The following is a 12,881-nucleotide window of genomic DNA, read 5'->3' as shown; positions in this document are numbered from 1 at the left end:
AGATCTCTACTTCTGGAACAGAAACTCTATATTCAAAACCATCGCTTACCCACACCAGACTGTTTGGAAGTCTACTGTAATGGGAACAAACTGTTGACCAGCAACATGTAAATCCTTTCGGTATACCTAAAAAGACGCAGTAAATGTGGGAGGTTTCCTGATCAGCTACTCCACAGAAAGCAATGGCAAACAATTCCAGTATTTACCCATAATGCAGACCACTCCATTGGACGTGCATGAACCCGGAAACAAAGTTGGGAGAAAAGATAGACAAATCATTTGAGCTCACATATACCAATCACACAATTTGTGTTTTACAATGCACTATGTTGTTTATATCATAGATACTGACTAATTTTAAAGTTTACAGTGAAACCTTCATTACTACCCATAAACAGAGGCATCTCCTTCATGTGGATAATGAAAGTCATTGGATGATCTGAAGTTCCCAGATTTTGATTAATTCAACATTTATGAGACAGCAAAAATGAAGACAAGTGTAACAAAAATATCAAAATATATTTTAAATAGTTTTAGGTCTTACATAAAGTCCTGTGAAAAATCTGGAGGTTAGTTTGAGCATGGATAATGATAGTTCTACTCCAGCACTGAATTTTTTATCTATTCCTCATTAAAAATAGTGATGTAGACAACACAATGAGTTTGTTAACTGGCAGTCTCTGGTAAAGCTCATGTATGTTAATTTGTCTGGTGCACGTTGAAATATGATATGCTCGCGTCAAAAGCAATATAGGTTAAAGCAAGTTTATATTTTCAAATGATTATAAAAGTTGGTAAGTTGGTAAGTTAAGGATCCCATGAAACTTTACAGCCCCAGAATGTCCCAAACATTTATTCCTGCTGAGTAGATGCTTTTGAAGTATGGTCACTATTACAAAGAAGGAAATAGTATATTGCTGAGAGTTGGGGTAAGGGGGGGTACAGAGAAAGAAACAGCCTATTAGCATCATTCAGCACTACAGTTTAGCCATCTCGCCAACTGGGATGGAAACAGTGCCATAAGTACTTGTTTAAGATCAGGGAGGAGGCTAGAAATGATAACAAGTAGGATGGTATATTTGATATGTATATCTTCAACACACTACCATGTTCCTTGGCCAAACTTTCGGTCTCAGGCTTGCTGCAGTGCTCCAGCGAAGCTCTGTGTAAGTTGGAAGAACAGCACCTAATTTTCCACTTGGGGACCCTGCAGCCTTCTGGGCTCGATCTCAACTTCAATAACTTTAGGGCTTGAGCTCTCCCATATCCTTACACCGAACCCCACACACCAAATCTTGTTATCACATAGTCTACTATTACACACAACCCATTGTTAGTCACTAATAGCTATTCACCCTTCTAGCCAGATTGTCATCCACACCTTTGTCCAACTGGGCTGTATTCCCATCTATCATTTATTCCTTAACCTCTCCCCCACCATATCTTAGGCACATAAGCCACCATTTTTCTAACTACCATCAGTTCTGAGGATCACTCAACCCGAAATGTGAACTCTGATTTCTCTCTACAGATGCTGCCAGACCTGCTGAGCTTTGCCAACTATTTCTGTTTTTGTTTCTGATTTACAGCACCTGTAGTTCTTTCGGCTTTTATGTGGTATATTTGATGTTGTGTCCAATTATTTAGTTGTTGGTCCCTAGTCTCTACAAAACCGCATGTGGTTTGATGTGAAATGGATTGTGTTTTGTTTTAATCTACAGGCTGGCAGGATGCTATGAAGCCCTGGATGGAGGCAACACAGGTGATGCAATCGTTGATTTCACTGGCTCAGTAGCAGAGAGCATTGAGGTCAAAAACACAAAAGACAGTATCCAAAGGCACAAGCTGTTTGAAAAGCTGTTGAAAGTGTACAACAGAGGAGGGCTAATCAGCTGTTCTATCCATGTACGTCTCTCCATTTTGCCTCACTCCATGACTAAAGCAGGCACATCATCTCACTGCAGTATAGCTTGAACCAATGCATGTTATATGTTGTATGCTGAGCTACAGTGTAAGATATAATGCAGACTGCTTCCCCATACAGAGTCCTATCTTTTTCACAAAATTAAAGAAAAGGGACTCTGTGACTAAAATGAGCATTCCGAAATATTTTGTGATATAACAATGGACTGATCTTAATATTCTTGAAAAGAGTTTTGGAGTCACAAAATGGGTTGAAATATTATTCTTTCAGCTCCAAACCAAGAGTTCCATTTGGTTCTTGTCCATTGTGATAATTTTTTTATTGGATATATCAATGTTTGCTTTTTGTGGCCATGTGTCAATAGCATTGACACTAAGATGATCAATGCCACTCAAAATGATCGCTGTGAGATTGTAGAACTGGCAGAAATCTCACACCAGTGCAGAGATTCTTAATTTGAATCAACATGCATTGTCGAGGAAGAGCAGAGGAAACGTTAACTGTTAAGCATCCCAAAAAAGGAGAGCAGGGGAAGAAATTTGCTTACCTAGTTCCGCATGGTCTTCAATAATATCAATGACTAGAAGTAACACTAGGCAAACTAATTTTTCCCCCATGGAGTATCAACAAAGGCGATTTCATCTGCATGTAGGACAATGCTAATGATGTCAAAATTCAGAAACAGTACATTTAAATAGTAAGCAAGAGTCTGAAATCTATATCCTCTGCTATAACAGAAACCTCAGTGCAGTAAGGGGTACTCTTCTGAACTTGAATCTTGCACGAGAGCTCTAAACCATTGGAACAGACAAATAAGGCCTCCCCATCAACCCGCCTCGAACCCTCAGGTACCTTGCCCTGCAACCGGAAAAGTTGCAAAACCTGCCAATACACCACTCCCTCACCTCCATCCAGGACCACAAACAGTCCTTTCAGGTGAGATAGAGGTTCAGCTGCCTCTCCTCCAACCTAGTCTACTGTATCAGGTCCTCCTGATGTGGTCTTCTCTACAATGGAGAGACCAAATATAAAGTTAGGGAACATCCTTGACCTCCTCCATTGCCACAACGAACCAAACTGCAAATTGGAGGAACAATACCTCATCTTCCACCTGGGCATCCTCCAGCCCAGAGGACTCAGCTTTCAACTACCCTCCCTTGTCATCCCCCAACTCCTTTCTCAACCCCTCCCCATCCCTTTCACTCCTGTCTACCACCAACTAGATTCATTCCTCCCATTAACCAACCAGGTCATACCCTCTACCTGTCTTCACCTATCCCCACTTTGGCACACTTTGCCCCCACCACCCCTTTATCTGCAGCTCCCCCTACACCCACCCCCCCAGTCCTGAAGAAGGCTTACACCCGAAACGTCGACTTCTCCATCTCCTGATGCTGCCTGTGCTCTTCCAGCCTCCTGCCTGTCTACATACAGGGAGCAGAAGTAGGCCTTTCACCCTTTCAAGCCTGCTCTGTCATTCAATATGATCGCGGCTGATCATTCAACTCAGGACCCTCTTCCCACTTTCTCCTGATACCTTTTGATTTCTTTAATCCCCAAGAATTATATCTAACTCCTTCTTGAAAGCATTCAATATTTTAGCCTCAAACAGTTGCTGTGGCACAGTATTCCACAGGCTCAGCATTCTCTTGATCTCAGGCCTATATGGCTGATCCAAAACGTTTAGATGATGGCTCCCGGTTCTGGACTGCCTGGTCATCAGGAGTGCCCTGCCTGCATTTACTCTGCTAGTCCTTTGTAGGGTTCTATGAGAATCCCCCTTGTAAACTGCTGGGAATACAGTCCTAACTGACCTAGTCTCTCTGCACATGTCAGTTCTGCCAAACCAGGACTCAGTCTGGTAAACCTTTGTTGCAACCCCTCTATAACCAGAACATCTTTCCATAGATAAGGAAACCAAAACTACACAATAGTCCAGTTGTGGTCTCACTAATGCCCTGTACAACTGCAGCAAGACAACCCTGCTGCTGTGTTCGCTATGAAGGCCAAAGTACCAATTGCCTTTTTCACCGCCTGCTGCACCTGCACGCTTACTTTCAGTGACACGCAGGTCTCAATGTGCCACCACCTTGCCCAATCATCTGTCATTCAATTAACAATCTGCCTTCCTGTTTTTGCTACTAAAGTGGGAACTCATATTTATCCTTATTAAACTTCCCGCTCCCTCAACTTGTCCAAATTACAATGAAACACAGTTCACCCTCACACTTAGTTTTGTGTCATCTGCAAATACGGAGATATTACATTGAGTTCCCTCGTCTAAATAATTAGAATATTTTGTAAATAGCTTGTGTCTAACATTGTTCATAGTAATACAAGCAGGAGTAGGCCATTTGGTCTGTTGAGCCAACTCCACTATTCGTTAAGATCATGGCTGAACTATCCATTGTCTCAGCCCCTCCTACCTGCATTATCCCCATAACCCTTAATTCCCTTAACATGCAAAAATCCATCCAATTGTGTCTTGAATATATTTAATGAAGATGCCTCTACTGCTTCCTTGGGGAGAGAATTCCATAGGTTCAATACTCTGTGGGAAAAGCAGTTTCTCCTCATCTCTCTCCTAAATCTTGAGGCCATTTCCCCTAGTCCAAGTCTCACCCACCAGCAGAAACAACTTGCCTGCCAACATCCCTTTCATAATTTTATATGTTTATATAAGATCCCCTTTCATTCTTTTAATTCTAGCGAGTACAGTCCCAGACGGCTTAACCTCTCCTCATAGTGTCACCCCCTTATCTCTGGAACCAACCTGGTGAACTCCCTCTGCAACCTCTCCAAAGACAGTACATCCTTCCTCAAGTAAGGAGACCAGAACTGCGCACAATACTCCAGGTGCAGCCTCACCAACACTTTGTACAATAGCAGCAAAACCTCTCTGCTCTTAAATTCAATGAAAGCCAATATGCCATTTGCCTTCCTGATTACTCATTGCACCTGCAAATCAACTTTAGTGATTCATGTACGAGCACCCCTAAGTCCCTCTGCACAACAGCTCGCTGCAATCTTTCATCATTTAAATAATACTCTGACCTACTACTTTTACTTCCAAAGTGGATAACCTCACATTCACCAACATTCCATGCAGTATCCTACTAGTTGCTACCTGCAAATCAGAAAAAGACCCATTCATTCCTAATCTTTACTTCCTGTCTGCCAACCAGTTGTCTAACCACGCTAGCACGCTATGCTCGGCCACAAGCACTTTAATTTTACACGCTAATCCCTTAAATGGGACCTTACTGAATGCCTTCTGAAAGTCCAAGTAAACCACTTCCAGTGTCTCCCTCTTATCAACTTTACTAGTTACATCCTCAAAATATTCTAATAGATTTTTCAAGCATGATTTTCCTTTGTACACTATACTAACTCTACCTGTGTGGAGTTTGCACATTCTTCCCATGTCTGCCTTCTGGGTGTTCCGGTTTATTCCCACAATCCAAAGATGTGCAGGTTAGGTGAATTGGCCATGCTCAATTGCCCATAGTGTTAGGTGCATTAGTCAGAGGGAAATGGGTCTGAGTGGGTTACACTTTGGAGGGTCAGTGTGGACTTGTTGGGCCAAAGAGTCTATTTCCACACTGTAGGGGGATCTAATCTAATGGGCTCCAGTATTTTCCCTAATATCTATGTTGTATCAACTAATCACTCTATAATTACCTGCTTTCTCACTCTCCCTTCTTTTTAAAATATTGGGGTTTCATTGGCTACCCCCAAATCCAGGAACTGCTCTAGAGTTTGTAGAATCTTAAACGTTTCCCACCAATGCATCCATTATTTGTAAGGTCACTTTTTGAAACACTGAGATGTAGGTCATCAAGCCTTGGGGATTTATGTTGGGCAACCTTGAAATGCTTTCAACTCTTAAGTGGAAGCTTGCACACACAAAAAATGTAAATGATTTTGAATTGCATTAAAAGTGTTCAAGTATGTCAAAGATAAGGAATATTTGGTTTTACAATTCTAAAAGTGTGCTTCCTTAAAATTCAACATTAACCTGCATACCACCACCAAGAACTGTCCCAGTAGAATTCTTAGCTCTCCTGTTTAGACTCCATCATCTGATCAGGAAGCCCTGATTAGCAGGTGAAACATTAATTAAAGTGATTTACTGCTGTATTTCTCAACTTATTGTCTCGTATATATTACCGTAATTTAGAAAAAAAAGTCTGTCATAATCAACAAACAAATACTTGGAACCGAAGGGTCTCTGAGGAAGGGTTGCTGGACCCAAAACATTAACTTTGAGTCGTCTTCACAGATGCTGCCAGGTCTGCTGAGCTTTTCCAGCAATTTCTGTTTTTGTTTTTGAAACAAATATTTGGCATAATATTCACAAAGCATCTGGCCTCATATAAACAGATTTGGCCTTGTAGCACCATTAAGAAACTCAATATGTGGTCACAGAGAAATGAGACATAAAGAAATAACTCAACTGAAAAGTATTTCCTCCCAGTCTAAATTAAATTGGACTCCTGGGTTTCTTAGTCTAGAAATATAGTAGACATCCCACTCGGAGAGAAAGGACCACACACTCATCCTGCTGCAAGTTAATACAAAGACAAAATACCTTTTTCAGCAAGCACTGTGCATTAGATATTTGAAGGCACTGCATCAACAATCTTTAAATATATTAAAAAATACATAGATCAATCACATTTTAAAAGAATTCTAGAACTAAAATCCGCCATTTTCCAATACAAATTGAATTGAGCAAATTTGAAGCCACCACACTTTGCCTTGACAACAGTCACACATAAGTTTGCCTTGACAACAGTCACACATAAGTTTGCCTTCTCCTCCATCACCCATACTTTGAAGATTCCACATTCAGTCACATTGCTGTGAAGAGCAGTTGTGTAAGTCATTTATGTTGCTGCTAGTAATCTGCTTTAGCAGAGATTTGCCATCATTGAACTATATAGTGGTGCTGCGACAAAAAAAGGAATTGGAACTAACTTAAAAAGTTGGCTTATAGTATGTTGATCTCATGGTTGTGGAAGTATGATTGGTAAATCACCAATTGTAGAAGTTACATTAGTGGCATCCCCTTAATCCAATGATAAGGATTTTAATAGTCAGTTGCAGTCATTATCAGATCTTCAGTATAAGGTAATACGTATATTGAAATTTATATAAATTTATCAAACTTTAGATATAGTTTTGAGGGACGAGCCAAGACATAACAAAAATATACTGTCATTTTCTTGTGTAAGGATTAATACTTATTTTTAAATTTAGCTGACTTGTTTAAGACAATGAATCTGTACAGCATACACATGTAGTCCCTGGGTTGTGAACATGTTTTGTAGTTGAATCCGTTTGCAAGTCAATTTGTACGCAAGTTAGAGCACAATGCAGGACAATATAAAATAATCGTTTCTAAGTACAGAAAGGTTTGTGAGGAGATTTGTAGCTCGGGTGCTCATTGCTGTGGTTGTGTTCGCCGAGCTGGAAGTTTTTGTTGCAAACATTTCGTCCCCTGTCTAGGTGACATCCTCAGTGCTTGGGAGCCTCCTGTGAAGCGCTTCTGTGGTGTTTTACTCCGGCATTTATAGTGGCCTGTCCCTGCCGCTTCCGGTTGTCAGTTTCAGCTGTCCGCTGTAGTGGCCGGTATATTGGGTCCAGGTCTATGTGTTTGTTGATGGAGTTTGTGGATGAGTGCCATGCTTCTAGGAATTCCCTGGCTGTTCTTTGTTTGGCTTGCCCTATAATGGTAGTGTTGTCCCAGTCAAATTCATGTTGCTTGTCGTGCGTGTATGGCTACTAAGGATAGCTGGTCGTGTCGTTTCGTGGCTAGTTGATGTTCATGGATGCGGATCGTTAGCTGTCTTCCTGTTTGTCCTATATAGTGTTTTGTGCAGTCCTTGCATGGGATTTTGCATGCAAGGACTGCACAAAACACTATATAGAACAAACAGGAAGACAGCTAATGATCCGCATCCACGAACATCAACTAGCCACGAAACGACACGACCAGCTATCCCTAGTAGCCATACACGCAGACGACAAGCAACATGAATTTGACTGGGACAACAATACCATTATAGGGCAAGCCAAACAAAGAACAGCCAGGGAATTCCTAGAAGCGTGGCACTCATCCACAAACTCCATCAACAAACACATAGACCTGGACCCAATATACCGGCCACTACAGCGGACAGCTGAAACTGACAACCGGAAGCGGCAGGGACAGGCCACTATAAATGCCGGAGGAAACACCACAGAAGCGCTTCACAGGAGGCTCCCAAGGACTGAGGATGTCACCTAGACAGGGGACGAAACGTTTGCAACAAAAACTTCCAGCTTGGCGAACAGAACCATAGCAAATACAGAAAATGTCCGCATGTTAGATCCTTAAAATGAAGTCACACATTTGCAAATTAGTGCCCCACTGTGTATAAGGTGAAATAGTTCAATCCTTTGGGTTGACTGGAATTTTACTTTAGCCCATGTGCAGGAAGCATTCAGGAACATTTCATAGGACATCAAGCCAATTAACACCCAAGGTTCGAAAGATCACTAAAAGAAAAGAGTGCAGTGCACAGAGCTGTTGTTTTAGATAAAGGACGTACATTCAGGGTATATCTACACTGAACATGTAAATATTACCATTATAATATATTTCTGTCCAGTGAATTTGCTATTAAAAATCTCTGTGGTGATGGTCTGTCAGATTTCTTTGACGAGATTTGTGGGGTCAGGATAGATTCAGTAACTAAAGTAATTTCTGAAAGCTGTTTTGCTTGACTTGCTGAGTATGTTTCCTACGATCAAAGAACTTGAGATAACTTAAATTCAATAAATGAAATTATGCATATAAGTAATGTAGACAAAAATACAATGTTTCTCTATAATGACATTAGTTTATTTTATATTTAAAATATATTACACTTGGCTACAATGATTTTAAATTTTGAAGCTGCAAGTACCATTACAAAATTACTGTTTGAGTGACTAAGACCCAGCCTTTCAGCCAAATTGTAAAGAACACAGTTCTATTGTGTTTCAGCAGATGGAACCTGTCAGCATTCTGGAAATAAGCAAGTTGCAAGGATTGAAGGCTGATCATTCATATTCAGTGACCAAAGTACAGAAGGTTCGACTGGGCAACACAGCAGATAAACTGTCGATGATCAGATTGAGGAACCCTTGGGGTAAAGGCGAGTGGTTGGGCCCATGGAGTGATAAGTAAGTAATAATCTGATGCAGATCCATGAATGAAATATAACAGCTGAAGCATTTGTGCATTGGACTTTCTTTATGCAAGTTAGAAAAGGTCATATTGCCTCATACCTTCTTTTGGATTAATTTTCTCTGACTCGAATCAATGTGCAGAAGATTAACAAACCACGTTTACAAAAAACGCTTCTTGTGTTTAACCCAAAATCAATTCACCACAATACAAATAGAATATGATGATATAACTGAGACACCAGACCTGGAGAAAAAGAAATCCATTGTTTGTCTTTATAAAATTAATAACCAAATACAATGAAAATCATCTGACTATAAATACATGGCTCACAGTCCTTTGCACATGACAGTACCATCAACTGCATTGTTAACCTCACATCTATCTCATCTTACCCATGTCTGGTGTCATTCCTCCTCATAGTTCTGCTTGAGACAGCCAGCCATTGATTGGCTTTTCCTTCCAGGTCTGTTTAGTCACTGCTTGAGTATATATCAGTGTTGCACATTTAGCCTTATCATCATCTTCATTTAAATGACAGTCTTTGGTAACAGTACCTGGAATCACTTCCATTCTGATAACAGATCACATTAACATGTTCAGCTTCTCTGTGATCTGCATGGACATTACTATCCTCTATAAGTACCTGCCTGAAAGCTGGAAACATTCACCAGCTGAACTGATGCCAGTACATTCCTGCTTTAGAAAATTAGCCCCAAATCCATCAGCATCCCTACCTGCTGCCTCAGGAAAGGAAGGTTATGCAGAATCTTGGTGGACCGCTCAGATTTAAACTTTGTTTCATTTTCCACATCCATTCCATCAACAAGAATCCTACTTTTATCTTTGCGCCAACGTTCAATTCCTTCCTTGCATCATCCCTTTGCTAAAAGAAACCTATAAGCTAATCAAGCTTTTTCCATAGCATTTCATTGTAGATCTAATCTATCACTTCACATCTACTTCCTATAATGGCCTCAATCCAGTAAAATATTTGGTCTTTCACTATCTGACTTCTTTTCCTTGATATTGCCCTCACCTTTACTCCCTCAACTCCCAGCATTGATTTGAACATACCTGGCACACAACTGGTTTAACTGCCCATCAACAAATCCAGCTGGAATGTGTAAGACCTCACTTTTCTCTACCTAATTATTCCCCACTCTTGGATTTTTTTTTTCCTGAGTTAAGAAAGTCACATAAATTTTGTTACATCAAGCCTGGTTTCCTCAGAAGTTTCTGTATCAATTGCTACAAAGTATAGTTCACTCAAACCTTCCATTTCAAGTCCTGATTCCCTGCTCCACCAACTCCCATCATCCTGCTCCATTACCTTTCTATACCAGAGAAAATGGACTTTAATGTTCTTTGGGACTTAGGGTGGCACGGTGGGCTCAATGGTTAGCTCTGCTACTTCACTTGGCCAGGGACCCAGGTTTGATTCCTGACTCGGGTGACCGTCTGTGCAGAGTTTGTACATTCTCCCTGTGTCTGCGTGGGTTTCCTCTGGGTGCTCCAGTTTCCTCCCACAATCCAAAGATATGCAGGCCACGTGAATTGGCCATGCTAAATTGCACAAAGTGTTAGGTGCATTAGTCAGGGGTAAATGTAGGGGAAGGGGTCTGGGTAGGTAACTCTTCGGAGTTGTTGGGCCAAAAGGTCTGTTGGGAATCTAATCAATATATTCACCTTGCCTTCTATTATCTAATCCACTTCAGCAATTTCCTCCTTCTATATCTCTGCACCTGCCAACCCCCCACCGCGCCCCCCCCCCCTTCCATTTGTGTAGCATTGGCCTAATTTTTGTTCCCTCATTCATTGCTCCACCAATCATGACCACTTGTTTCACTTCCTATGCTTCTTCTCCAAATGCAGAGCTCCGATATGCAGCAATATTTCCTTGTCATCTCCCCATTACTTTCAGAAGCTCCACCAAGAAGTTTTATAACTAGGTCATGATCCTTTTCCCTTTCTGGATTAACCTTTGTTTCATATTCTGTGAAATATTCAAATCTTTCTGTACATTAGCAGAGCCAGAGAAATTGTTCAGACATCAAATTTTGATGAAATTGTACAAATATGTAAGCAGTAGTCCTGATAGAAAATGTATTGCAATTGGAATTCATAAACACGTTCTCTTTTCTAGTTCTAAGGAGTGGCAGAAGATTAGCAAGAAGGAGCGTAAAATAATTGGTACCGACCTTAAGAATGATGGAGAATTCTGGTGAGATGACTCACAACTTAGATATTAGCCTTGGGATCAAATAACCATACAAATCCAGATTATAAACTATCTCTTTAACTAACAAGTTATTATTTGCTGGTTCAAATACTATCAAATGAAAAACAAGTTTGTGCTATGGACTGCGCTATGGAATAGTGTAGGATAGATGGGCTTCAGATTGGTTTCATTGAGGGCCAAAGGGCCTGTACTGCACTGTAATGTTCTATGACTCCTGTTCACTAGGTTTTAGATTTACATGTAGTATTTATAACCTTTACCAGCCTTCATAAAGTAGGGTTGTCAATTTGACAATCTGAGTTTTATCTAAAGAAGGTCCGCAAAGAGGAAATAGAGGTGTGAACCAGCATGAAAGAAGAAAGTATCATTCTATAATGATTTCACAAATACTGTAGAATTTGTTCTGGACTCTCCCCAAAAATCCTAGATCAAAGAACACAAAAATGCCTCATGTGGCAATTAGGAATTTCATGTTGGTATATTTAAGGGTATGCTTTGACTGTAGCTAAAAGAAATTGCTAGATAAATGTCAATGGGGTTTGACTGTGCATCAGCTGCGATATTTTTCAATTTCGTGAAAATAAAAATCAACTCCTAGAAGTTAGGGGCAAGTGTAGGCCTCTTGACTCTACTCTCCCATTCAATAAGATCACAGTTAATCTGATTGAAGCCTCAAATCTGCATTTCTGCTTTCCTTTGATAACCTTTCATTCCTTTGCTTAGCAAAAATCTATCACAGCCTGAAAACTATTCAACAGTTGCCAGAAGCCCGGGTTCAATTCCTATCTCAGGCAAATGTCTGTGTGGAGTTTGCACATTCTCTCCGTGTTTGTGTGGGTTTCCTCCGGGTGCTCCGGTTTCCTCCCTCTGTGCAGGTTAGGTGAATTGGCCATGCTAAATTGCCCGTAGTGTTAGGTGAAGGGGTAAATGTAGGGGAATGGGTCTGGGTGGGTTGCTGTTTGGAGGGTTGGTGTGGACTTGTTGGGCCGAAGGGCCTGTTTCCACACTAAGTAATCTAATCTAATCTAATTCTTTGTCCACCACCTTTTCAGGAAGAGAGTTCCAAAGACTCATAATCTTCAGAGAGAGAAAATAATGTCTAATTTCTGTAAAGGAGTTTAAGCAGTGAAATCTAAATTCAAAGACATTGATTCCCCATAGTTTGTAATCCCAAACTCAACTTTCACCTTGCAAACCTAAATTAAATGGAGTGCTGAAAAGATAGTGGTGCCCATAGAAAAGCATTTCAGTGAGCGTCAGTAGTCTTCAGTTGATTTAGTACATTTATCTTTTTTTAACTGTGATGTTTTGTAAGCTACATTTTGGCCCTTGCAGGCCTTTGCTTTTCTTGACTCTTTCATGGGTTGTGGGCCTTGCTGGCAAGAATGGTAATTGTTGCCCTTCTCGAGTCCATATCAGAGTCAACGATATTTCTGCAGTTCTGGAAGAACAGCTAGGCCAGGTCAGGCAAGAACGGCAGATCTCCTTCCCTGAAGGAC

The 12,881-nt window shown here is 40.7% G+C and overlaps 1 protein-coding gene across 5 annotated transcripts in view; it reads left to right on the top strand.

Moving 5' to 3' along the window:
• Window positions 1-12,881, top strand: part of LOC122557343 (calpain-5-like) — a 161,294-nt gene that overhangs the window by 105,094 nt on the left and 43,319 nt on the right. For 4 of the 5 annotated variants that reach the window (XM_087991937.1, XM_087991941.1, XM_087991940.1 and 1 more), the window contains 3 exons: window positions 1,722-1,905; window positions 8,958-9,136; window positions 11,287-11,364. In XM_087991937.1, coding sequence (XP_087848063.1) covers window positions 1,722-1,905; window positions 8,958-9,136; window positions 11,287-11,364 — 441 coding nt within the window. The remainder of the gene's footprint in view (window positions 1-1,721; window positions 1,906-8,957; window positions 9,137-11,286; window positions 11,365-12,881) is intronic. The other variant, XM_087991939.1, reaches the window with a different exon arrangement.

Source organism: Chiloscyllium plagiosum, unplaced genomic scaffold (assembly GCF_037043375.1).
Source record: "Chiloscyllium plagiosum isolate Xiang-an unplaced genomic scaffold, Cpla_swu_hap1 HiC_scaffold_11, whole genome shotgun sequence".
In the NCBI taxonomy this organism is placed as follows: domain Eukaryota; kingdom Metazoa; phylum Chordata; class Chondrichthyes; order Orectolobiformes; family Hemiscylliidae; genus Chiloscyllium; species Chiloscyllium plagiosum.
This window is presented reverse-complemented; position numbering and strand designations above follow the sequence as displayed.